The sequence below is a fragment of the Apium graveolens genome, chromosome 4, assembly GCF_009905375.1.
Source record: "Apium graveolens cultivar Ventura chromosome 4, ASM990537v1, whole genome shotgun sequence".
NCBI classification, from domain to species: domain Eukaryota; kingdom Viridiplantae; phylum Streptophyta; class Magnoliopsida; order Apiales; family Apiaceae; genus Apium; species Apium graveolens.
The window spans coordinates 237,592,546-237,616,659 of record NC_133650.1 but is presented as its reverse complement, the minus strand read 5'-3'; the positions used below and the strand labels follow the sequence as shown (position 1 = coordinate 237,616,659).

Here is a 24,114-nt window from a genome sequence, read left to right as displayed (position 1 = left end):
GACCGGTAGAAGTCCTTTAATAATCCATCTTCCGCTTACTTTATGAATGTCTAACTATGAGGCCCAACCGCAAAGGCCCAAGACTCGTTCATAATCGTAGGATTTTATGGACAGTGCATCTTTCTGCGCAAGGATAACACTAAGCTACAACTATCTCCCTTAATTTACAAACGCATGTATAGCCACAGTTCACCCCAAATGTCGGACGCATCCCTGTCTCCCGAATGAGGATAAACTACCAGATAACAGGACAGGTGATCCCAAACTCTTGGGTGCAAAGTGCAGGATGACTCCAAAGTTCTCCAACGAGGACACCAGTTGAATGCAAGAACAGAGCTCCAAAGCACACACCAATATTTACCCCGCATCCCCAACGAGAACATCGTCGAATACAGGAGGAATCTTTCAATCATCAGGCATACCCCTGGAGGCCTTCAAACTTTTCACGGATATCCCCTCCTTGACCGTCTCAAGGAGGGAATCCTTCAAAGAGCACTTATAACAAATACATTAGTGATTATAATCTTCCAGTATTCCTTCCATGCTTGCACTTGTCCTGAGTTTGCTCTTGTTTACCTTTTTCTAGATGAGGAGTAGGCCAAAATATCCAAAACCATACATCCCATTGTGTCAGGATGCGTTCATCATGTGGAATTCACACATTTTCCCTGTATCCAGTACTCAAATATGTAGGCAGTCCATCTCATGTCTTTCACTCTACGAAAACGCATCCTACTCTTTAAACGCGTCTTCGCCTAATGAGATGCCCCCACTTCTTTTTGCACGGCAATTTTAATCTCAAAACGGTCCATAACATACGCCTCACCCATCACCCATTAAGGACGCGTCATGGGGACTGTCCATCCTTATCCCTTACGGCCTAAAACCTATTCCTTCATTTCTTTAACCTGATTTGATTCCAATTAACTCATTTTTTGACCCGGAATGATCAATAACAAATTTTGACCATAACAATTAATGTATGAATCAAAATCACCTTTTGACTTCTTCACCTAAAAATGGTGAGGATACTAAACCACCCCAGTATAGAAGTTAAGTATATCAGTCAAGAGAGCAGAGAAGTTTCAGGACTGTTTAGTTCAGTCAGTATGACATAGTGCCATCGAAGATTGGAAGAAACATTCCTTTTGTAGCACCATCAGCTGTTCTTTTTTTTTTTTTCGGTTTGGAAAATTGAGTAACAGCAGCTGCTAAAGAGCTAAAATCTTTGCATTCTGCAACTAGTATGAGAATCCGAATACTCCTTCACCAGGTGCCGTTGCATTCTCTTTTGACCTGCCAGGGCATGAACTTAGAATTGGAGACCTAAAGTAGTGGTTATCGAGTGCCTGAGTCTGTGCAGCAAAATTCAAGTTGTGTCTTTGCGTTTTGAAAATGTCTTCTTCCAGGGAATGACCATAAGTGAGCGTATTGGATTTGATATTGCCAGAATCAGTGTGTTGTTTATTCTATGAGGTAACAAATTGCTAGACCTGTCATGGACCCTGTTACTAATGCACCAAATTAGTTGCTTTCATTTTAATTGAACTTTTTAATATATATTTTTATTAGTTTAAATTTTATTTGTATTTAGAAATTAACATCAATAACAAACTTTGCAATATAGATTAGATGATTTTACTACATAAAACACAGAAGTATTCTTTTTTCACACTTTGCTTCTTTTTTTCCACTAGAAAAATAATAAGTTGATGCGGTTCCAATTTGACTTGCTTTAAGTTGTAGAAAATTAGTGTTCATACAGGCATTTATGTTCATATATTATGTGACAAGAGACTGAAGGTAAAGTAGTTGCTTGACAGTAACTGCCACCACCAGTTTTTGTTCTGCTTTAGATGGGATGATCCATTCATTTTTCATTCTTCCAAGAATGGAATGCTTTGTTTTACTCCTAAGCCATTCCTTTGTGTATAAGATGTCAGAATTCATCGTTCATAAGTTCATTCGATCTTCAATTTGGCATCTGCAAATTTAAGACTCTGTCATATCTACAAATCTACCTTCCGACTCCATCACTCTAAATCCAAGGGTGAGTTTCTGATTTTCTCTACTGCACTCTATAATATATATATGTATGTTGTGTTAAAATTCTAGTTCTAAGGTTGTCATTTATGATTTGGAGCTAAATAAGTTGCATGAATTGTTTTTTCCTATCACAAACATTAGTCTATATTAATTATAAAAAGCAGGGGATGATCTATAATGACAAGCAGACCTTCTATGATGTGTACATAGAGATCTGTCATCTGTGTATTATCACATTTTGTTGGTTGAAGTTGCAGACCTTTGGATATAAGGTAAAAACAAATTCTATTAGAAAATCAAATCTATAGTCATTCTTACCATAAGTTGCATGGCTACTAAGCTTCAATATCTTTCAATGACTTTCTGTGATGAACTCTTTTCAGTATCTTTATTGCTCACTCCTAGCTCTTAACATCTTTGAGACAGGATAAGTTATGTTAAGTATGCTTAATATCTTACTATCAATAGCTTCTACACATTTTTTTAAAATGACTTCATTTTACCTTCTTCCGCTCCTGCATGAGTTCAGATTATGAATAACTATATCTAAAGACAACAACAAGACCAACGAACACCCCGTAGAGGTTCAGAGTTTCAAACTATGTAGTTCAACTTTGAAAGTGCATATCTTCAGCTACACATGTCTGTTTTTTGATATCCAAATCATTCAGGATAAAATTCTTTTGCTTAACTTAGACCTAGCTTTGTTGTTTCTCAGGGCAATCCACCTGGATTTTAATACAGGATTCTTTGCAGGGTAAAAATGGCTTCTTCTTCATTTGACGGTAAAACAATGGCAGCCCCTGTGAAAAATATTGGGTTCAAGAATTTGATAGACACATTCATAGTTAATGTGCAAAAGGCAGAGGGAAAAGCATTGAATCTCCCTTTGATTTCACCTATCAATGCTGCCACAGTAAAGCTTGAAGAAGTTCGGAATGTGGCCATCAGGATTGAGTTGAGCAATGGATGTGTTGGATGGGGTGAGGTTCCTGTTCTTCCTCCTATAACTGCAGAGGATCAGCCACTTGCTATGGCCAAGGTGGCCGAAACATGTCAGTTTTTGAGGAAGAGTCCTTCTATGACTTTAGGTTCACTGTTGGGCGAAATTGGTAGGATTCTGCCTGGGCATGCATATGCTTCTGTAAGTTGCAAACGGTTTCCGTAGGCTTTTAATTTTCAATATTTTTTTCCTGAAATATCATAAAGTTTCTGTATTATCAGTTAAATAGTTTCCTTTGCTATTTAAGGTTAGAGCAGGAGTTGAAATGGCCGTGATTGATGCAGTTGCTTACAGCATGGGTGTGCCTTTGTGGGGAGTGTTTGGGGGAGTTTCATGCACGATAACTACAGATATGACAGTTTAGTTTCCATTTGAGCAATACTTTTTTCCCCATTAGATTATTCTTTAACATAAAAGTTCATAGTATTCATGAATTTGTACTGAAACGTGAAACATATCATGCATAGATCCCAATTGTTTCTTCATTGGAAGCTGCTCGATTGGCTTCGAAGTATCGCGAAAAAGGATTTCAAACCTTGAAACTCAAGGTGGGAAAAAATTTGAATGGAGACATTGAAGTGCTACAATCGATACGTGCAGCCTACCCCGACTGCGGTTTTATCTTAGATGCTAATGAAGGTTATAACTGTACAGAAGCTATTCAAGTTCTTCAGACATTACATGGTGAGTTCTCAACTTTGTCAATATTCCTCTATTTCCCTGTCACAAAAATCTTAACAAATGTATAAATTTTGAACAAGTCAATTACTGTAATTGTTACTGCTTTGCAGAGATGAAGCTCACTCCAATTCTGTTTGAGCAGCCAGTTCATCGTGATGACTTGGAAGGTCTAGGCCGTGTCACTCAGATAGCAAAAGAAAAATACGGGGTATATGTTGCTGCTGATGAAAGCTGCCGTGGTTTAAATGATGCAAAGTTGATTGTTGAGCGCAAGCTAGCAGATGTCGTCAATATTAAGCTTGCGAAACTTGGGGTACTAGGTGCCCTTGAAGTCATTGAGTTTGCACGTGCATCGGGCTTGCATCTCATGATCGGTGGAATGGTCGAGAGTAGACTTTCCATGGGCTTCGCTGGTCACCTTGCTGCAGGGCTAGGATGTTTCAAGTAAGTAGTAGCACATACTAGGAAATACAGTTTGGTTAAGTGAAAAATGATCTGTATCATTCAATATTCATACAGATTCATTGACCTAGACGCACCACTGCATCTATCAGAAGATCCAGTTGTTGAGGGTTATGAAGGTAAAATTGTCTTACTGTACGGAAGTTCTTTTTTGAATGATGAATATACACTTATGTCTTTTGTGTTTTAGACTTTAGTTTCAGCTACATTGAAATATATAACTCTTTAACATCCTATTTTGCTAGTTTCTGGTCCTGTGTATAAGTTCACAAATGCTAGAGGCAGCGGTGGTTCCCTCCATTGGGACAACATTTAGTAGTAAGTTATTATTTCAGCATCTTCTTACATTTTTCTCAATGTAGCTTGTATGTCAGTGCCAGTTTATTTATGTCAAGCTGCAGAACATTTCTGTATCAAGACTAGTTTGATAATACATCTCTATATTGGAATCTTATGAAGCACTAGTATCATTATCACTGAGAATCCTTTACTGAATTGTTATCAGTTCATCTGAGGTTCATTAAGCATGTTTGTCAAGTGAATTCCCTTCCCATTGACTGAAACTTAACTGTTCCTGATTATACCAGACACTAAATACAACAGTTTACAGCCATCATTGAAAACAAGCTCAGTGCATATGCAACACATCAACGACAATATTAACAACATTTGCATGCACGATCGGATAATCCTCAGTTATCCCATCAGTCTTTAGAATACTAGTCAATATACCCTATAGAAATATTTATACACCAAAAATATAAAGGAGTAACACAAATTCTTATAACAAAAACAAGGAATCATGATCTACGGACAAAATCACATAAAAAATATTGATAAACAAGTCGAGAAAACCGAGTCATGCGCCCTTTGGTCGGATCTCAATGCCTTCTATACTGGGGCCAGCCTTTCGCTTCCCACTTTCTACTTCCATCATTGTCATCTCCAAATTCTTCTCCTCTCCTCCTCTGTTCAAGTAATCTCCTAATTCAACTTCAAACCTGTTATCCTTCCTGTGTTGCGGATACTGAAGATCATTTTGTGCTACTGATTTCATCTTATGAGGGTTGAGATTATTGTTCCCTCACATGAGAACTTAAACTTTCATATTTGAATCTAAAATATTTTCTTAGTGGAATCCATGAATATACTGAGACAAAATTGCTTGTTTGAAATGAGTTATGAAGATTTTGTCCCACATTGATATTGTAAAAGAAAAATATTGAGTTTATATAACATATTGTGTTAGTGTTGTTTACGACTACTAGTATAAGTGGAATGCTTGTTTGGCCTAGTGCAAGTATTATTCTTTCTATTACAAGTTTAATTATTTATATTGATTATTTAATTATTAATATTAAATATATTGAGTAAGGATTATTTTAATCATACTCTGAATATATTTTGTAATATTAATATTAATTAATCAGGATATAATATAAATAATAAGGAAAACCCATTTTGTTTACTTTTTCTGTTTTGTTACTTGAGATACCACATCGAGTAAAATAGAAGAAAAACAACTTGAGATGACTATATATTAAGAGGTATACTTGAGATAAAAATAACACAAGTCTCGGTGCCTACCTCGCAAACATATATGAGTTGCATAGGTTTTTATGGGCAAATTGAGGTGTGAGTCGCCGTTGATCATTGCCGATCCTGTGGCCAGATTGATCTGTTGCTGTTTTATCCTGTAAGCGATATTGCTGCATTCCATCACAGCATAAGTGGGGGGCAATAATCTCTTCAAGAACAGTCAAGTCCTTTTGAAGGGTTTGGCGACTCAGATATTGTGTTTTTCTTCTTATCAGAATTTGGAAAGCGATAAGAGATAAGTTTTATTTACTTTTTTTGTCAATTACAATCTCTAATTATAGTTTGTTATTACCTTCGTGTTTTATTTCGTTAGTTGGTTATTTGATTATTTCCCTTGTTCTTGTTATTATATATATAACTGCCCATATTGTTGTGTAGTTAGGATTATACCCAACAATCTCGAAGAGATTATAGTTATACATATAGTTAATTAGCAAGATGGTTAACGAAACTAGTGATGTTCCTAAGACTGTTGAGACTGGTTCTGGTTCTGGTGGTACTGTTTCCATTGATTAGACTACGTACCGTTTTCCCCAGCCAATTGATTTATCGGGTATGCCTAATAAATTCGGTGGTGGAGTTTCTTTTTCTAGTTGGCAGAAAAAAATGAAGCTCTGGTTAACGGTTAAGGGTCTATGGCCAGTGGTACAATATGATCCTCATGTGTTGGATCAAGAGAAAGCTGAATCTGTTAAGGCTTTTGCTTTATGGGCTAAGAATGATGGGGTGGCTAGGGCAGCCATTTTGGCAGCCTTGGAGAACACCTTGTTCGATGTTTATTCATCAGATACCTATACTGCTAAAGTCTTATGGGATAAGCTGGACCAAACCCATAATACTGATTCTCAAGGTCTTGGGAAGTATTATGTGGCTAGGTTTCTTGATTTCAAGTTGGTGGATGGGAAATCCATGACTGAACATGTTCATAAGTTTGAGATGTTGGTTCATGCTTAGGTTGAATCTGACATGGTCTTGCCTGAGAATTTTCGAGTGATGTTTGTGATTGAAAAGCTCCCTAAGTCTTGGGAGGAGTTTGCTCTCTCCCTGAAAAGACATAAAGGAGAGATCACATGGACTAACTTGATGTTGGACATCTCTGTACATGAGAAGCACAAGTCCAAACAGGGACATGTGTTGCATGTGGAACATGGGAGCTCGAAGGTAAATGTAGTGATTGTTGGACAGAAAAGAAAGGTAGTCACTAAGAAGGCTAACACTAAACCTGACAAGAACAAAGCTAAGAAACCAAAGGCGAACAAACCATGTTGGTCTTGTGGACAAGTTGGTCATTGGAGCAAGGACTGTCCAAGTAAGAAAGCTAAGAAAGCTGGAGTGGTAGCTCAAGTAAATACTGTGCTTGGACTTGGAACCACGAGTGGGCCAGTAGCTAACATGGTCATTGGTGAGGTTGTTGCCTCTGGAACCGATGACGCGTATGTTACTTACAACCCTGTACTACTTTCCACTTATCTGTCACATGAGTGGTTGATTGATACTAGAGCTAGTGTACATATTTGTGCTAATTTTAGCTTGTTTGTATCTTAGCAACAGAGTCATGGAGTGACAGTGACGATGGGGAATGCTAGTGTTGCACAAGTGCTTGAAATAGGAAACGTGGACCTGAAGTTTGCTTCTGGGAGGATTCTATCTCTTACTAGAGTGCATCATGTTCCCTCTATTCATAGAAATATTATAAGTGGAAGTTGTTTAGTTAAAAACGACTTTGAACTTTCTTTGAAGTGTAATAAAGCAGTTATTACTCATACTGGTATATTCTTTGGCAAGGGTTACTTGTCTGTTGGATTGGTTTTAATAAATGTTGAACCCATTTTGGGTGGTTTTATTAATGATAGTATTGCACCTTCTGTTAATTGTGTAGAATCGTCTAACTTGTGACACTTACGACTTGGTCATTTAAATTTTGGTGCTCTAAATAATATGATGAATTTAGAGTTGATTCCAAAGCATGTCATTGATAAGTAATCTAAGTGTCAATTGTGTGTAACTGCTAAAAAAACAAGGTAACCTTTTCATAATGTTGTTAGGGATTTAGACCTATTAGATTTAGTTCACTCGGACATATGTGAATTTAGTGGTGTGTTGACTAAGGATCACTGTAGATATTTCATTATCTTTATAGATGATTGTAGTAGATATTGTTATGTTTATTTGCTTACACATAAGGATGAAGCACTAGATAAATTTATTATGTATAAAAATGAAGCTGAAACACAAACTGGAAAAGTACTTAAACGTTTGAGGTCTGATAGCGGTGGTGAGTATACGAGTACCTTGTTTAATAAATTTTGCGCAAGCAATGGTATAGTTCATGAGGTTACTCCACTATACACACCTGAGTCTAATGGGGTGGCAGAGCGAAAAAATAGAACTTTTAAAGACATGATTAACAGTATGCTAATTAATTCCGGGTTGCCTAAGTACATGTGGGGAGAGGCTCTGAATATGGCTTGCCATATTCTGAATAGAGTCCCTCTGAAACATATGAACAAGAAACCATATGAATTATGAAGAAAGCATAGGACAAGTTTGAGTTATCTTCGTGTGTGGGGGTGCCTTGCTAAGGTGCTTGTCTCTGAACACAAGAGAAAGAAACTGGGTCTGAAAACTGTTGATTGTATCTTTCTGAGCTATCTTGAAACTACTACTGCTATGAGATTTTTAGTAATAAAATCTGACATAGATGGTATTGTAGCGAATATGATAGTTGAGTTTCGTGATACAACTTTCTTTGAGAAAGTATTCCCTATGAAGACTGATATAACTTTGGGTAGTTATGAGGATGATCCCACACACACATCAAGTTCTATTCTTGATCATGTGGAAAAGATGACAAATATGGGGGTGGATCCTGGTAGTAGCTCTACTCCTAGCGAAGTAGAGGAACCTAGAAGGAGTAAGCGTGCAAAGGTAGTCAAAGACTTTGGAAGTGACTTTATCACTTATAATGTCGAGGATGCACCTTTAACTCTCCGTCAAGCCATGGATTCTTCGGAGTCAAGGCATTGGAAATGCGCTATAAAGAGTGAAATTGACTCAATTATTTCAAACAGAATATGGGAGTTAGTTGATGTCCCTCCTGGGTGTTCTACTATTGGATGTAAATGGATCTTCAAGAGGAAGCTAAACCCTGATGGCTCAATAGATAAGTACAAGGCTAGACTAGTTGCTAAGGGCTTTAGGCAAAGGGAAGGCATTGATTATTTTGATACATATTCTCCAGTTTCCCGAATGACAACAATCAGAATGCTTATTGCATTGGCTTCTGTACATGGTCTTATCATCTATCAAATGGATGTAAAGACAACTTTTCTTCATGGTGACCTTGAAGAAGAGATTTATATAGATCAACCTGAGGGATTTGTTGCTTCTGGTAATGAGAGGAAAGTATGTAGACTAGTCAAGTCCATCTATGGCCTTCAACGAGCACCTATAGACTGGCATAAAAAGTTTGATGAAACTGTTTTAGACTTCGAGTTTTTAGTTAATGAAAGTGACAAGTGTGTTTACTATAAGTTTAGAGGTAATAATTGTGTGATCGTGTGCTTGTATGTAGATGATATCTTGTTACTTGGAACCAATATTGAGATTATTAACGAGACAAAGAGTTTCTTGAAGAGGCACTTTGAGATGAAGGATATGGGTGAGGCAAATGTGATTCTTGGGATCAAGTTGACTCAGTCAACTGATGGAATAACTTTGTCACAGTCTTATTATATAGAGAAATCTATACTGGAGAAGTAAGGTTATTCAAATTATAGAATCGCTAGTACACCATATGATTCAAAAGTTGCCTTAGTCAAGAATAATTCAGGAATTCCTGTGTCTCGATTAAGGTATTCTCAGATTATTGGGAGTTTACAATATCTTGCTAATGTGACTAGGCCAGATATTTCTTATTATGTGTCTAAGTTGGCTAGATATACAAGTTGTCCAAACAAGACTCATTGGGAGGCACTGGATAGAGTTCTTAGATATCTGAAGGTGTTAGATATATTTGATAATGTCATGACTAATATGATTTATGTTTAGATCTTACTTAAACAGGATAAATCAGTACTTACTGGAGGTCAGGACTTAAGGATATCAGTACTTATATTATCAGGAGATAATCATCAGAAGATAGATATCAGAACTTAAGTGCTGGAGGATGTTCAGATAAGGACAGTAGTTGATTAAAGGAAAGAAGATCGAGATAAACATAAGAAGAGATATGCATGAAGAAGGAATTCTATGAAGAATATAATACTTGGAAGAAAAGATATCTGATTGATATATTTTAGGAAGCAGAATTATATTTCATATCAATTAGCGATTATCTTGTAACTGTGTAGTATATAAACACAGACATAGGGTTTACACTATAAGTGTTATCATATTCGAGAAGATTATTCATTGTAACCCTAGCAGCTCTCGTGATATTTATTCATCACTGAGAGGTAACAGTTCCATACTGTAACAGAGTTTATTGTTTCAATAAAGTTTGTTTTCTGTTACTTGAGTTTTTAGAGTTCGATTTGATTGTACTTTACACTGTATTCACCCCTCCTACAGTGTGTGTGACCTAACAAGTGGTATCAGAGCCTATCTGTTAACGCACATACATTTTAAGATCCAAACACAATCATGTCTGACACAGAAACTCCAACTAAGCCTACCAAAACTGAAGAACCTCCAAAGACACAAATTCAAAGTCGGTATGAGACCATCAGAGTTCCCATATTAAGACCATCTGAATATGCCATATGGAAGGTGAGGATGACCATGTTTCTAGAAGCTACAAATCCAGAATATCTTGATAGAATTAAGGAAGGACCTCACAAACCAACCAAGCTGGCTGTTGCAGTTGCAGGTGAAGCAGCAAAGACTGTACCAAAGGAGAAGAGTGATTATACTGCTGAAGATATCGCATCAATTGCTAAGGATGCTAAGGTACGACACTTACTGCATAGTGCCATTGATAATGTAATGTCAAACAAGGTAATTAACTGCAAGACTGCAAATGAGATATGTGATGCTCTGGAAACAAGGTGTCAGGAAACTGATACAATTAAGAAGAACAGGAAGACAATACTCACTCAAGAGTATGAACACTTTGACTCAAAGGCTAATGAGTCATTGACTGATTTATATGATAGATTTGTCAAACTCTTGAATGATTTGTCACTGGTTAATAAGGAGTATGATCTTGAAGATTCAAACCTTAAATTCCTGTTAGCTCTTCCTGAATATTGGGATTTGAAGGCAACAACAATAAGAGACAACTACAGTCTTGATGAAACAACTCTTGATGAAATTTATGGAATGCTCAAGACTCATGAACTTGAGATGGAACAAAGAAGCAAGAGGAAAGGAGGAAAGTCAAGGACAGTTGCTCTTAAAGCTGAAGAAGAATCCCCCAAGGCAGCTACCTCAAGGAAAGACAAGGGTAAAGCTCTTTTCACAAAGTCTGATACTGAGTCATCAAGTTCTGAAAGTGATGATGACTCAGATTTTGAAAGCTTACCTGAGACTGATGCTGATGAGGAGATCATGAAGCTGTGTGCTCTTATGGTGAAAGGGATCATAAAGATTGCATACAGGAAGTTCAGGAAGGGAAAGAAGTTTTCCAGGAAAGGCACAAGTTCTGATAAGAAGAATTTCAGAAGATCTGAGGGCAGAGGAGGAAAGTCTGATAGAGGAGATTATACCAATGTCAAATGCTATAACTGTGGTGAGAAAGGCCACATATTTCCTGATTGCAAGAAAGTGAAGGGTGACAAAGGCAAGGCTCTTGTCACAAAGAAGAAAAGCTTGACAGACACCTCAGACTCTGAAAGTGAGGAGAACTATGCTTTGATGGAAAATGCTGATAAAGAAAGTGCTGAGAGCAGTTCTGAAGCTGCTGAAACAAAGGTATCTCAGACTACTTATGCTTTTCATACTGATGATATTAATGAGTTTAGAAGATATCTTAAAACCATGTTTGTTAGTTATAGAGATCAAACTTTAACATGTGAAAGATTAACTTCTGAAAATCTTGCTTTTAAGAAAAGAAATGATTTCTTAGAAAAAGAGTTAGTTATGTTCCATCAAACTCAGAAGGATAGAGATGATGCTTTTTATGTTAGGGATGAAGTGCTAAAAATGAATGAATCTCTAAAAAATGAGTTAGAAAAGGAAAGAGAGATTATCAGGACTTGGACTAACTCTGGAAGAACAACTCAAAATTTGCTAAGTAGTGAAAATTGGAAAGAAGGCTTAGGTTATGGAGATGATAAGGATGATAAAGGAACTGTAATATCCGGGATATATCGTGTAATTATTGTTGCTATTATATAATTATTATATGTGTTCAGTATCTATTCTGTGAGCTAATTGTTAAGTGTTATATGTACTTGAATATTCGAAAATAATATTAATTGAGTATTTTAATTTTTATATGTCCAAAATAAAATATAGATAATTGTCATATCTTCCTAATTATTTTTATGTTGATTTATAGATTTATAAGAATCATATGAAATTTTTAAAATCTTTTTTCGGGTAATTAAAATCTATTTTATAAAAATGGGAACCAACCGACGTCAACCGTTGTTACGTTTTTGGAACCCGAAACTCTTTCGAGAACTCCTTTCTAACCTAATTGTAATATTCCGAGCATTTTCCATGTTTCGACTTTTTCGATCCGGCGTACAGTTTGTCATGCGCGGGTCCCGGCGCAACATTTTCGATACAATATTCGTTTCGGTAAATCAATAAAACCCGTATTTTCGATAAACGAGAGCTTTTTATTAAACTATCCCAATTATCACTTCGTAGTACGTGTAACTGGGTGCTGAGACCAAGACCACAGTACAAGCTGTACTGATTTGGATAATTATCCCGAAAACCGATACCGTTTGGATCAGTTTTTATAAATAAACGTACCATTTTATATCCGGAATGATCCAACGGGATACTAATTTTCCGTAATTATAAATAGCCTTTTACCGTATTTTATTTCGTATAAAAATCATTTGCAGACAGATAATTATATAATTTTACAGAGAAAAATCTTATATTCATAAACTGTTCTAAGAATCAAACAGCAAAACGAAGGCGTTACCGATCTCTGTTTTTAAAGCTTGAGTAACCAAAATGAAGGATTTGAGGTGTTCTATCAGATTCTGAGCTTTGTTTCACTGCAGAATCAAAGGTTTAATTTCTAAAAATTTATTTATTTTCGAATTTATTTTATTAAAAATATGAATTTTTGTTCGGATGATTGTTTGTATGATTTGATGATTGCATGTTGTAGAGCTTGTTTTCCTGATGATTTTCATATGTCATACGTCTGATTTGGAGTTCAATAACATGTTCAAATTTGAGTTTGATTTTCGAATTTTAAAATTAGGGTTTATAACCCGTATGAATGTTCTTAATTGAAATTTGGGGGTTTCTTATTCTGTGATAGATTGATGTTGTGTTATAGTGGGTTGTGTTCTCTGTGAAATTAGCAATCCAGTCGTATAAGTTTCATGAACCAATGAGGTCTGTAGAGAAGGGAGTTGTGTTTTGAATATTTTCGATGTTCGCCGGAAACCGGCGATGTTCTTGGCCAATTTCCGGCCAAAACATGAATGATTATAATGATTTGATTGCATGAATATGTTCCTGGTGAGGTGTAGTTGTGATCTGGACAGTTTGGCGGCCTGAGGTGGCCAGAATCGTGTTCTCCGGCCACACTCCGGCGTAGTTGACGGCGGAGTTGGTAAAATTGCAAACAGGCCCCTGTAGTTTTAAAAACGATGCAGTTAGGTCCCTGAAGTTTCCAGACTTTGCAAAAATAGGATTCCTGTTTTAAAAATGTTTAAAAATCATATTTCCCATTTATTTTTATTATAAAAATTCGTTTTTAATTTCTGAAAATTCTAAAAATTATTATTTTAATTCCGGAAATTATTTTTAATTCACAAATAAATCTGAATTAATTAGTTAATTAATTTCAGTTAATTTTTAATTGATTAATTAGTCAATTAATTCGAAAATTAATTGATTAATTGATTTAATTAATTATTAATTGATTTTTAATTAATTATTTAATTAGATTTAATTATTGAAAATGATTTAAAAATTCTGAAAAATAGTTTCGAGCTTTAAAATATTATTCTAAATTATTTTCAAGGCTCGATAATTATTCTAAAATTGTTTCGGAGCCAGAATTGGCCAACCGAACCCTGTTTATTAACCCGAAATTGATCCAACGACCCGTTTTAATTCCGAAAAATGTTTTAAAAATTATTTTAAATACCCGAAAGCACATTTATGACCCGAGACTTCTTTATAAATGATATGTCATTGATTACGTGATGTATTATGTGTTATACGTGACCTGTTGTTTGACTATCGGTCTATATATTCGGTGTTTACTTCGTTATTGCATAGATTTCAATCCGTTAATCGGATTTGGGTAAAACGAAGGGTAGATAGAAGTGTGTGTTGAATGGAACTCTATGAGTTGATGATTGATAGATACTTATGATATGTGAGCAGAAAAGGCAAGACGTAGGAAAGGAAAACAGATAGTTGAAGAGTAAGACGGTTGTGATTGGAAGTCAGTGCAGAGTAGTAAGCTAATACCAGGCAAGTGTTCTGAACTTTCTCGAGACATTGTAATTCTTGATAGTCTTGTTGACATTACAAGTGCTTTGAAGCACGGAAACCTAAATCCTGATTTCAGTTATTGTTCTTGAGCCATGAACCATATTCTTTCTAAGCCATTGATTATTGTAAACCCAAACTCGAACCTCAAGTATACGATACTATTCCATAAATACCTGCAAACAAAATCCCAAACACTGAACTGAATTACTTGTACATTCAACCATTGTATCCTATGTTTTGAGAGCCCAAATCTTTGAAACCCTGAAATATTGATTCTTTTGTTATCCAATTCTTTCATTACCCAGCGTTCAAGCTTTTAAACTACTTATTTGATCCTTACAAAGATTGAAAACCTTTCATTGTTAAACACTCATTGTTGTTAATGATTTTGGTTATTGTTTATTATTGCATATTCTGTTATTATGTTAGAATTGGATTGTTTTTATAAAATTGTGGACCAGATTCGTGGTCAGACCATATAATGGTCAAGTTAGGCCAATGTGTGCCTTGGATCCAGTAGTTAGAGCAATGATGTGTGCCTTGCTCGGGATTAGTGCGTGACTGATCAGCAGCCTAACCTTGGCTTTTAAATTAAAAGTATAATATCCAATTCTAAATCATAATCCAATGTTCACTTGATATCATAATCATAGTCACCTGATGATCATTATTCTCAGTTTTGTCATTTTGACTTGCTGAGCTAGTTAGCTCATTTGTGCGATGTTGTTTATATTCTTTCCAGTTAAAAAGGAACCAGTTGGTAGCGAGGATCCCCAGTCCAGCGCGAGAGCTAGGGGTTCAGGTTGAGGAAGCTGAGCTAGTAGGCTTCTTTTGGGATAATTTAAGATTATAAAAGTTTGTATTAATGTTTGATACTCAGTGTGAGTTTGAAATAGTTGGGATTTGAACGATTTGTAATATATTAGTGTGTTTGGCTTGTGTGCATACTTTAACCTGTTGCGGTCCGTGGTAGTTGATAAGTAGGGTCACTTCATATATTATTAATATCTTTATTATTGTTATAAGCAGGTTATAATTAAGGTGTGTGTGTGGACCCCAAACTTCTGATCCGGGTTTGGAGGGCGCCACAGGTTTGGTATCAGAGCTACATGTTATAAGTCACTGACACAAGCCTAGGTTAACGGGAATGGGTAGAGGGTTAAGATTAGAAGTAAGGCATAGGATGAGAGAACGTTGAGAGGTTGAGTGCTTCGGTATATCAGGTATTAGTATAGTTTGCGTTATGGAACGAGATTCTTATATTGCGATATGATTTCAGATAGCAGAGATGGTCGACTCTTTTATTCCCGTATCAGCTGATCACTCAGAGCCTTCAGTTGGAGTGCCGTTTTCGCATCCACGTCCTGTTGTTCCACCAGCATTGGCTATCCTACCTCCACCGGTGTTGCAGCCCGTGCCACTGCAGGCTATTCCACCTCCAGGCATGAGGCCACCTGTTAGAGGACCCCCACCAGCTGATTCAGATTCCACTGGGCATTCAGTAGCGAGTGCCCCATTCCAGTCTACATTGCCCCCAGTTCCTTATTACCGGTATGAGGCTCTTCTATTGGAGCGTGATTCCTTGTTGGCTCAGATTAGAGAGTTACAGCATATCATCAGGACTACAGATGTTGATCGTGGTGTGAGGGAGCTCCGAGAGGAGATTCATGTGACACGGAGGGTTCTTGAGGCTAGGTTACATGGAGCTACACTACCTGAAAGAGGCCCTGATGCACTGCTGGGCTGGGCTACTGAGGTGATGGAGGACTTTGAGAGGCTGGCAGGACCAGAGTTTCCTTGGAGCTGAGTTAGAGATTTTGAGATGAAGATGTTGAGTAGTGTTGTTATGATTATGTAGTATGGATAGTAGTGTGTAGTGTGTATCAGTAGACTCTTGAGTTGTATTTATAGACTAGCTATGCTGACTAGTGAGTAGGTTGTTGTACCCTTTTTGCTTTTACTTTCGAAGCGTCTTTACGCTTGTACTACCCTAAAACTTTTGATCTATATATATCAGTACCTTTTTCCTTTCCAGCAGTGACATTTATTTTACTGCACTTGTTTTACCTTACCTTATTCATTGCACCAGTTATACCCTGTGATGCCATGTACCCTGTTTTCCATAACTGCTTATATTCTGTAAAGAAGCATGCAATTTATTTAATTACCACTGTTTTCAAAAAAAAAAGAGATATTCCTGTTTTACAAAACTTTTCTTCTATGCAAGTATTTGATTCAAAAGCTAAATAAATTGATTGATTCTTTACAGAAAATGCCTCCCAAAAGAAATACCCGCACCAACACCCGAAATGAAGAAACCAACAACAACAACAATCAAGATGATACAAACCCGAATGTGAACCCAGGACCTATGGACCCAGCAATAGCCCAGATTCTTCAAATCTTGGCCTAACAAACAGTTCACCTAGCACAACAACAACAAAGACAGACCAATCCCCAGGTAACTTTCAAAACTTTTCAGGCAATAAACCCACCAGAATTCAAGGGTTCCTTAGAGCCAATTGAAGCAAATGTTTGGTTAAAGGAAATAGAGAAGGCATTTGCCTTAGTGAAAGTAATGGAAGAACAGAAGGTTGAGTTTGCAAGTTACTATCTGAAGAATGAAGCCACCTATTGGTGGGAGATGGTGAAGACATTGGAAGGTACGGATGTTATTACTTGGGAAAGGTTCAAGGAATTGTTTCTAGAAAAGTATTTTCCTCAGTTTGTTCAGGATCAAATGGAGCTGAAGTTTTTAGAGTTAAAGCAAGGGAATATGTCGGTAACAGATTATGAGGGGAAGTTTGAGGAATTGTCAAGGTATGTGCCGTCGTATGTTGATACTGATAGAAAGAAAGCTAAGAGATTCCAGCAAGGCTTGAAGCCATGGATCAGAGGGAAGGTAGCTATTTTTGAATTAGATACCTATGCCGGGGTTGTACAGAAGGCTATGATTGCAGAGACGGAGAGTGAGATGTTCCAGAAAGATAAGGAAAGCAAGAAAAGGAAAGTTGAGGGAAGTGAGGGTCAGTCACAAACAGGGAAGTTTCCAAATTTTAAGAAGGGCAAGTTTCAGCCAGGGAGAAATTTTAATTTCAGGAGACAAAATGCAGGAGACGGAGGCCAGGGCAATCGTCCAGCTAATGTGAATCAGCCGAATCAGTTGAGATTAACTTTTCCAGATTGTCAAGTTTGTGGAAAGAAGCATGGAGGAGTTTGTAACAAGTTGAATGTGGTATGTTTTAAATGCAACCAGAAAGGGCACTATTCAAGGGAGTGCCGAAATCAGCCAGCAAATAAGGATCAGCCTATCCGGAATCCAGCAGTGAAGGTTCCAGTCATTAGATTTACATGCTTTAAATATGGGAAGCCAGGACATATGGCCAGGGATTGCAAGACACCAGCCCCAGTCAGTAATGCATTGAGGATTATGGGATCTACCCCAACAGTGAATGAGACTTCAAGGGCTAGAGTTTTTGACATGTCGGTGAAGGATGCGATCCAGGATACGGATGTCGTGGCAGGTACGCTTAATGTGAATTCTTTATGTGCGAAAATGTTAATAGATTCGGGAGCAACTCGATCGTTTGTTTCACAAGATTTTGTTAGTAAGTTAAATTGTCCAGTTGGGTATTTAAATGAAATAATGACTGTGGAATTAGCAAATCAAGAACGTGTAACTGTAAACCAAGTTTGTGGAAATTGTGAGATTGAGATTTCTGGTAGTAAGTTTTGTGTAGATTTGATACCATTTAAGTTAGGGGAATTTGATGTGATATTAGGGATGGATTGGTTATCTAAGCATGATGCTCAGATAGATTGTCGAAATAAGAAAGTAATGGTGAAAATGCCAGACGAAAGAATAATAATGTTCAAAGGTCAGAAATAAATAAGGAAATTCTTAACAATGATTCAATCCAAGAAGTTACTACGACAAGGATGTGAGCATTTCGTAGCATATGTAATCGACAGAAGTCAGGAGCCAGCAAAACTTGAAGATATTCCAGTAGTGAATGAATTTCCAGACGTATTTCCCGACGAGTTACCAGGACTTCCTCCAGATAGAAAAATTGAATTTGCGATCGACTTAGAACCTGGAACAGAACCGGTGTCCAAAGCCCCGTACAGAATGGCGCCTGTTGAGATGAAAGAGCTAGCAAGGCAATTGCAAGAATTGTTAGAGAAAGGAGTAATTAGACCCAGCGTATCCCCGTGGGGAGCCCCGGTATTATTTGTCAAGAAGAAAGATGGAAGCATGAGACTGTGCATTAACTATAGGGAACTCAACAAGCTGACAATCAAGAACAAGTATCTGTTACCCAGAATCGATGATCTGTTTGACCAATTGAAGGGAGCCAAGTACTTCTCCAAAATTGATTTAAGATCGGGATATCATCAACTAAAGATCAAGCCAGAAGATATACCAAAGACAGCTTTCAGAACAAGGTATGGGCATTATGAATTTCTAGTGATGTCTTTTGGATTGACCAATGCCCCAGCAGCGTTTATGGACCTGATGAACAGAATTTTTAAGGAATATTTGGATAAGTTTGTTATTGTGTTTATAGACGATATTTTAATCTATTCCAAGACGGAAGAGGATCATGCGGAACATGTGAGAACGGTTTGGAGATTTTAAGGAAAAAGAAGTTATATGCTAAACTGTCGAAGTGTGAGTTTTGGCTACAGGAAGTTCAGTTCTTAGGAAACATAGTCAGTAACGAAGGGATCAAAGTGGACCCGATAAACATCGAAGCAATTACGAATTGGGAGAGACCGAGAACACCCACTGAGGTAAGAAGTTTCCTAGGATTGGCGGGATATTATCGTCGATTTGTTCAGAATTTCTCAAGGATTGCCACATCATTAACAAAGCTTACACGAAAGAATGAAAAGTTTATATGGAACGATAAGTGCGAAGAAAGTTTTCAGGAGTTGAAGCGAAGATTAATCACGACACCTGTTTTGTCACTTCCAGACGATCAAGGGAATTTCGTAATTTATAGCGATGCTTCTCATAAAGGATTAGGATGTGTTCTTATGCAGCACGACAAGGTGATTGCTTATGCGTCAAGGCAATTGAAACCACACGAACAGAAATATCCTACTCATGACTTGGAGCTAGCAGCTATAGTTTTTGCTTTGAAGATTTGGAGACATTATTTGTATGGAGAAAAGTGTGAGATTTTCACGGATCACAAAAGTTTGAAATATATATTTACCCAGAAGGAACTTAATATGAGGCAAAGGAGATGGTTAGAATTGATCAAGGATTATGATTGCTCGATTAATTATCATCCCGGTAAGGTGAACGTTGTAGCAGATGCGTTAAGTCGGAAGGAAAGGTTAAATGTGTTATCTGTACCTGAAGAAATATATAAAGAATTTCAGAAATTAGAATTGGAGGTTAGAATTTGCAAGCCTAAGGAAGCAAAAGTGTACAGTATGATTTTCCAACCAGAGTTATTGGAGAAAATAAAGAAATGCCAGAAAGAGGTAATGGATCAAGATATAAATAGTTTGGTAGGTGAGGAATTATGCACGCAACAAGATGATCAAGGTATTCTTAGGTTTTCTTCAAGAGTTTGGATTCCACCAGTGACGGAGTTAAAGAATGAAATTTTACAAGAGGCACATAGTTCAAGATATTCCATCCATCCAGGGAGTACCAAAATGTACAGAGATTTAAAGAAGAATTATTGGTGGCCAAATATGAAGAGGGAAATTGCGGAATGGGTTAGCAAATGTTATACCTGTCAGAGAGTTAAAGCAGAGCATCAGAGACCAAGCGGATTGCTACAGCCATTGGAGATTCGAGAATGGAAGTGGGAACATATTACCATGGATTTAATAGTTGGATTACCAAGGACAAGGGCTAATCATGATGCCATTTGGGTTATAGTGGATAGACTTACCAAGTCAGCTCATTTTCTGCCTATAAATGAAAGATTTTCGCTCGACAAGTTAGTCCATATATACCTAAAAGAAATTGTAGTTCGTCATGGAGTTCCAGTGTCTATCGTATCTGATCGAGATCCAAGGTTTAATTCAAGATTTTGGAAGAGTTTTCAAGAATGTTTGGGAACAAAATTGAATATGAGTACGGCCTATCACCCGCAGACGGACGGCCAAAGTGAAAGAACAATCCAGACAATCGAGGACATGCTACGTGTTTGTGCTATTGATTTCAAAGGAAGTTGGGACGAGCATTTACCCCTGGTAGAATTTGCTTATAACAACAGTTATCACGCCAGCATTGGGATGCCACCTTATGAAGCCCTTTATGGACGCAAATGTAGATCTCCATTATATTGGAACGAAGTAGGAGAACGCAAAATACTCGGACCTGAATTGGTGCAACAGACAAAGGAAGTTGTTGAAATTTTCCAGAAGAGATTAATAGCCGCACAAAATCGTCAGAGGAGATATGCAGACCAGTCAAGGAAAGACATGGAATTTGAAGAAGGGAGCTTGGTATTATTGAAAGTATCACCGTGGAAAGGACTAACGAGGTTTGGGAAGAAAGGGAAGCTAAGCCCAAGATATGTCGGACCTTTTGAGATCCTAAAGAGCGTTGGCAAAGTCGCTTACGAATTGGCGTTACCTCCGAACATGGGGCACATTCACAATGTTTTTCATGTATCGATGCTCAAGAAATATAATCCAGACTCCAGGCATGTAATAGAATATGAGCCAATAGAGCTTCAGGCAGATTTATCATATGTAGAGAATCCAATAGAGATTTTAGAGGAAAAAGAGAAAGTATTGAGGAATAAAGCGATAAAGTTAGTAAGAGTATTGTGGAGAAACCCAAAGGTTGAAGAGTCAACCTGGGAGTTAGAAAGTGATATGAGAGAAAAGTACCCTCATTTGTTTTCTTAGGAGATTCTGAGGACAGAATCCTTTTAAGGGGGGAAGGATGTAATATCCGGGATATATCGTGTAATTATTGTTGCTATTATATAATTATTATATGTGTTCAGTATCTATTCTGTGAGCTAATTGTTAAGTGTTATATGTACTTGAATATTCGAAAATAATATTAATTGAGTATTTTAATTTTTATATGTCCAAAATAAAATATAGATAATTGTCATATCTTCCTAATTATTTTTATGTTGATTTATAGATTTATAAGAATCATATGAAATTTTTAAAATCTTTTTCCGGGTAATTAAAATCTATTTTATAAAAACGGGAACCAACCGACGTCAACCGTTGTTACGTTTTTGGAACCCGAAACTCTTTCGAGAACTCCTTTCTAACCTAATTGTAATATTCCGAGCATTTTCCATGTTTCGACTTTTTCGATCCGGCGTACGGTTTGTCATGTGCGGGTCCCGGCGTAATATTTTCGATACAATATTCGTTTCGGTAAATCAATAAAACCCGTATTTTCGATAAACGGGAGCTTTTTATTAAACTATCCCAATTATCACTTCGTAGTACGTGTAACTGGGTGCTGAGACCAAGACCGCAGTACAAGCTGTACTGATTTGGATAATTATCCCGAAAACCGATACCGTTTGGATCAGTTTTTATAAATAAACGTACCATTTTATATCCGGAATGATCCAACGGGATACTAATTTTCCGTAATTATAAATAGCCTTTTACCGTATTTTATTTCGTATAAAAATCATTTGCAAACAGATAATTATATAATTTTACAGAGAAAAATCTTATATTCATAAACTGTTCTAAGAATCAAACAGCAAAACGAAGGCGTTACCGATCTCTGTTTTTAAAGCTTGAGTAACCAAAACGAAGGATTTGAGGTGTTCTATCAGATTCTGAGCTTTGTTTCACTGCAGAATCAAAGGTTTAATTTCTAAAAATTTATTTATTTTCGAATTTATTTTATTAAAAATATGAATTTTTGTTCGGATGATTGTTTGTATGATTTGATGATTGCATGTTGTAGAGCTTGTTTTCCTGATGATTTTCATATGTCATACGTCTGATTTGGAGTTCAATAACATGTTCAAATTTGAGTTTGATTTTCGAATTTTAAAATTAGGGTTTATAACCCGTATGAATGTTCTTAATTGAAATTTGGGGGTTTCTTATTCTGTGATAGATTGATGTTGTGTTATAGTGGGTTGTGTTCTCTGTGAAATTAGCAATCCAGTCGTATAAGTTTCATGAACTAATGAGGTCTGTAGAGAAGGGAGTTGTGTTTTGAATATTTTCGATGTTCGCCGGAAACCGGCGATGTTCTTGGCCAATTTCCGGCCAAAACTTGAATGATTATAATGATTTGATTGCATGAATATGTTCCTGGTGAGGTGTAGTTGTGATCTGGACAGTTTGGCGGCCTGAGGTGGCCGGAATCGTGTTCTCCGGTCACACTCCGGCGAAGTCGACGGCGGAGTTGGTAAAATTGCAAACAGGCCCCTGTAGTTTTAAAAACGATGCAGTTAGGTCCCTGAAGTTTCCAGACTTTGCAAAAATAGGATTCCTGTTTTAAAAATGTTTAAAAATCATATTTCCCATTTATTTTTATTATAAAAATTCATTTTTAATTTCTGAAAATTCTAAAAATTATTATTTTAATTCCGAAAATTATTTTTAATTCATAAATAAATCTGAATTAATTAGTTAATTAATTTCAGTTAATTTTTAATTGATTAATTAGTCAATTAATTCGAAAATTAATTGATTAATTGATTTTTAATTAATTATTTAATTAGATTTAATTATTAAAAATGATTTAAAAATTCTGAAAAATAGTTTCGAGCTTTAAAATATTATTCTAAATTATTTTCAAGGCTCGATAATTATTCTAAAATTGTTTCGGAGCCAGAATTGGCCAACCGAACCCTGTTTATTAACCCGAAATTGATCCAAAGACCCGTTTTAATTCCGAAAAATGTTTTAAAAATTATTTTAAATACCCGAAAGCACATTTATGACCCGAGACTTCTTTATAAATGATATGTCATTGATTACGTGATGTATTATGTGTTATACGTGACCTGTTGTTTGACTATCGGTCTATATATTCGGTGTTTACTTCGTTATTGCATAGATTTCAATCCGTTAATCGGATTTGGGTAAAACGAAGGGTAGATAGAAGTGTGTGTTGAATGGAACTCTATGAGTTGATGATTGATATATACTTATGATATGTGAGCAGAAAAGGCAAGACGTAGGAAAGGAAAACAGATAGTTGAAGAGTAAGACGGTTGTGATTGGAAGTCAGTGCAGAGTAGTAAGCTAATACCAGGCAAGTGTTCTGAACTTTCTCGAGACATTGTAATTCTTGATAGTCTTGTTGACATTATAAGTGCTTTGAAGCACGGAAACCTAAACCCTGATTTCAGTTATTGTTCTTGAGCCATGAACCATATTCTTTCTAAGCCATTGATTATTGTAAACCCAAACTCGAACCTCAAGTATACGATACTATTCCATAAATACCTGCAAATAAAATCCCAAACACTGAACTGAATTACTTGTACATTCAACCATTGTATCCTATGTTTTGAGAGCCCAAATCTTTGAAACCCTGAAATATTGATTCTTTTGTTATCCAATTCTTTCATTACCCAGCGTTCAAGCTTTTAAACTACTTATTTGATCCTTACAAAGATTGAAAACCTTTCATTGTTAAACACTCATTGTTGTTAATGATTTTGGTTATTGTTTATTATTGCATATTCTGTTATTATGTTAGA

General features: G+C 36.5%; 1 protein-coding gene across 8 annotated transcripts; it reads left to right on the top strand.

The window, feature by feature from the left end:
• Positions 1-1,887: 1,887 nt before the first annotated feature.
• Positions 1,888-14,713, top strand: LOC141720707 (L-Ala-D/L-amino acid epimerase-like). 8 transcript variants are annotated; one of them, XR_012574488.1, is made up of 9 exons: positions 1,888-2,050; positions 2,765-3,190; positions 3,297-3,407; positions 3,517-3,733; positions 3,841-4,174; positions 4,250-4,311; positions 4,438-4,510; positions 5,865-7,224; positions 7,337-7,475. XR_012574488.1 is itself a non-coding variant. In XM_074523286.1 (8 exons), the coding sequence occupies exons 2-7, from the start codon at positions 2,810-2,812 to the stop codon at positions 4,506-4,508; spliced, it is 1,176 nt and encodes a 391-aa protein (XP_074379387.1). In that variant the 5' UTR covers positions 1,888-2,050; positions 2,765-2,809; the 3' UTR covers positions 4,509-4,510; positions 14,324-14,713. The 8 variants fall into 8 exon arrangements, 6 of the variants coding, with proteins under 6 accessions (XP_074379387.1, XP_074379388.1, XP_074379386.1 ...); XR_012574489.1 differs by having other exon boundaries at positions 7,343-7,467; XM_074523286.1 differs by lacking the exons at positions 5,865-7,224; positions 7,337-7,475 and adding an exon at positions 14,324-14,713.
• The last annotated feature ends 9,401 nt before the right edge of the window (positions 14,714-24,114 follow it).

What these genes read in the sequence shown, in the direction of transcription:
- LOC141720707 (XM_074523286.1), top strand. Translation starts at nt 2,810, where the DNA reads ATGGCTTCTTCTTCATTTGACGGTAAAACAATGGCAGCCCCTGTGAAA. An exon ending in CGATAACTACAGATATGACA is followed by an intron (nt 3,408 to 3,516) that starts GTTTAGTTTCCA and finishes TATCATGCATAG; the next exon opens with ATCCCAATTGTTTCTTCATT. An exon ending in GCAGGGCTAGGATGTTTCAA is followed by an intron (nt 4,175 to 4,249) that starts GTAAGTAGTAGC and finishes ATATTCATACAG; the next exon opens with ATTCATTGACCTAGACGCAC.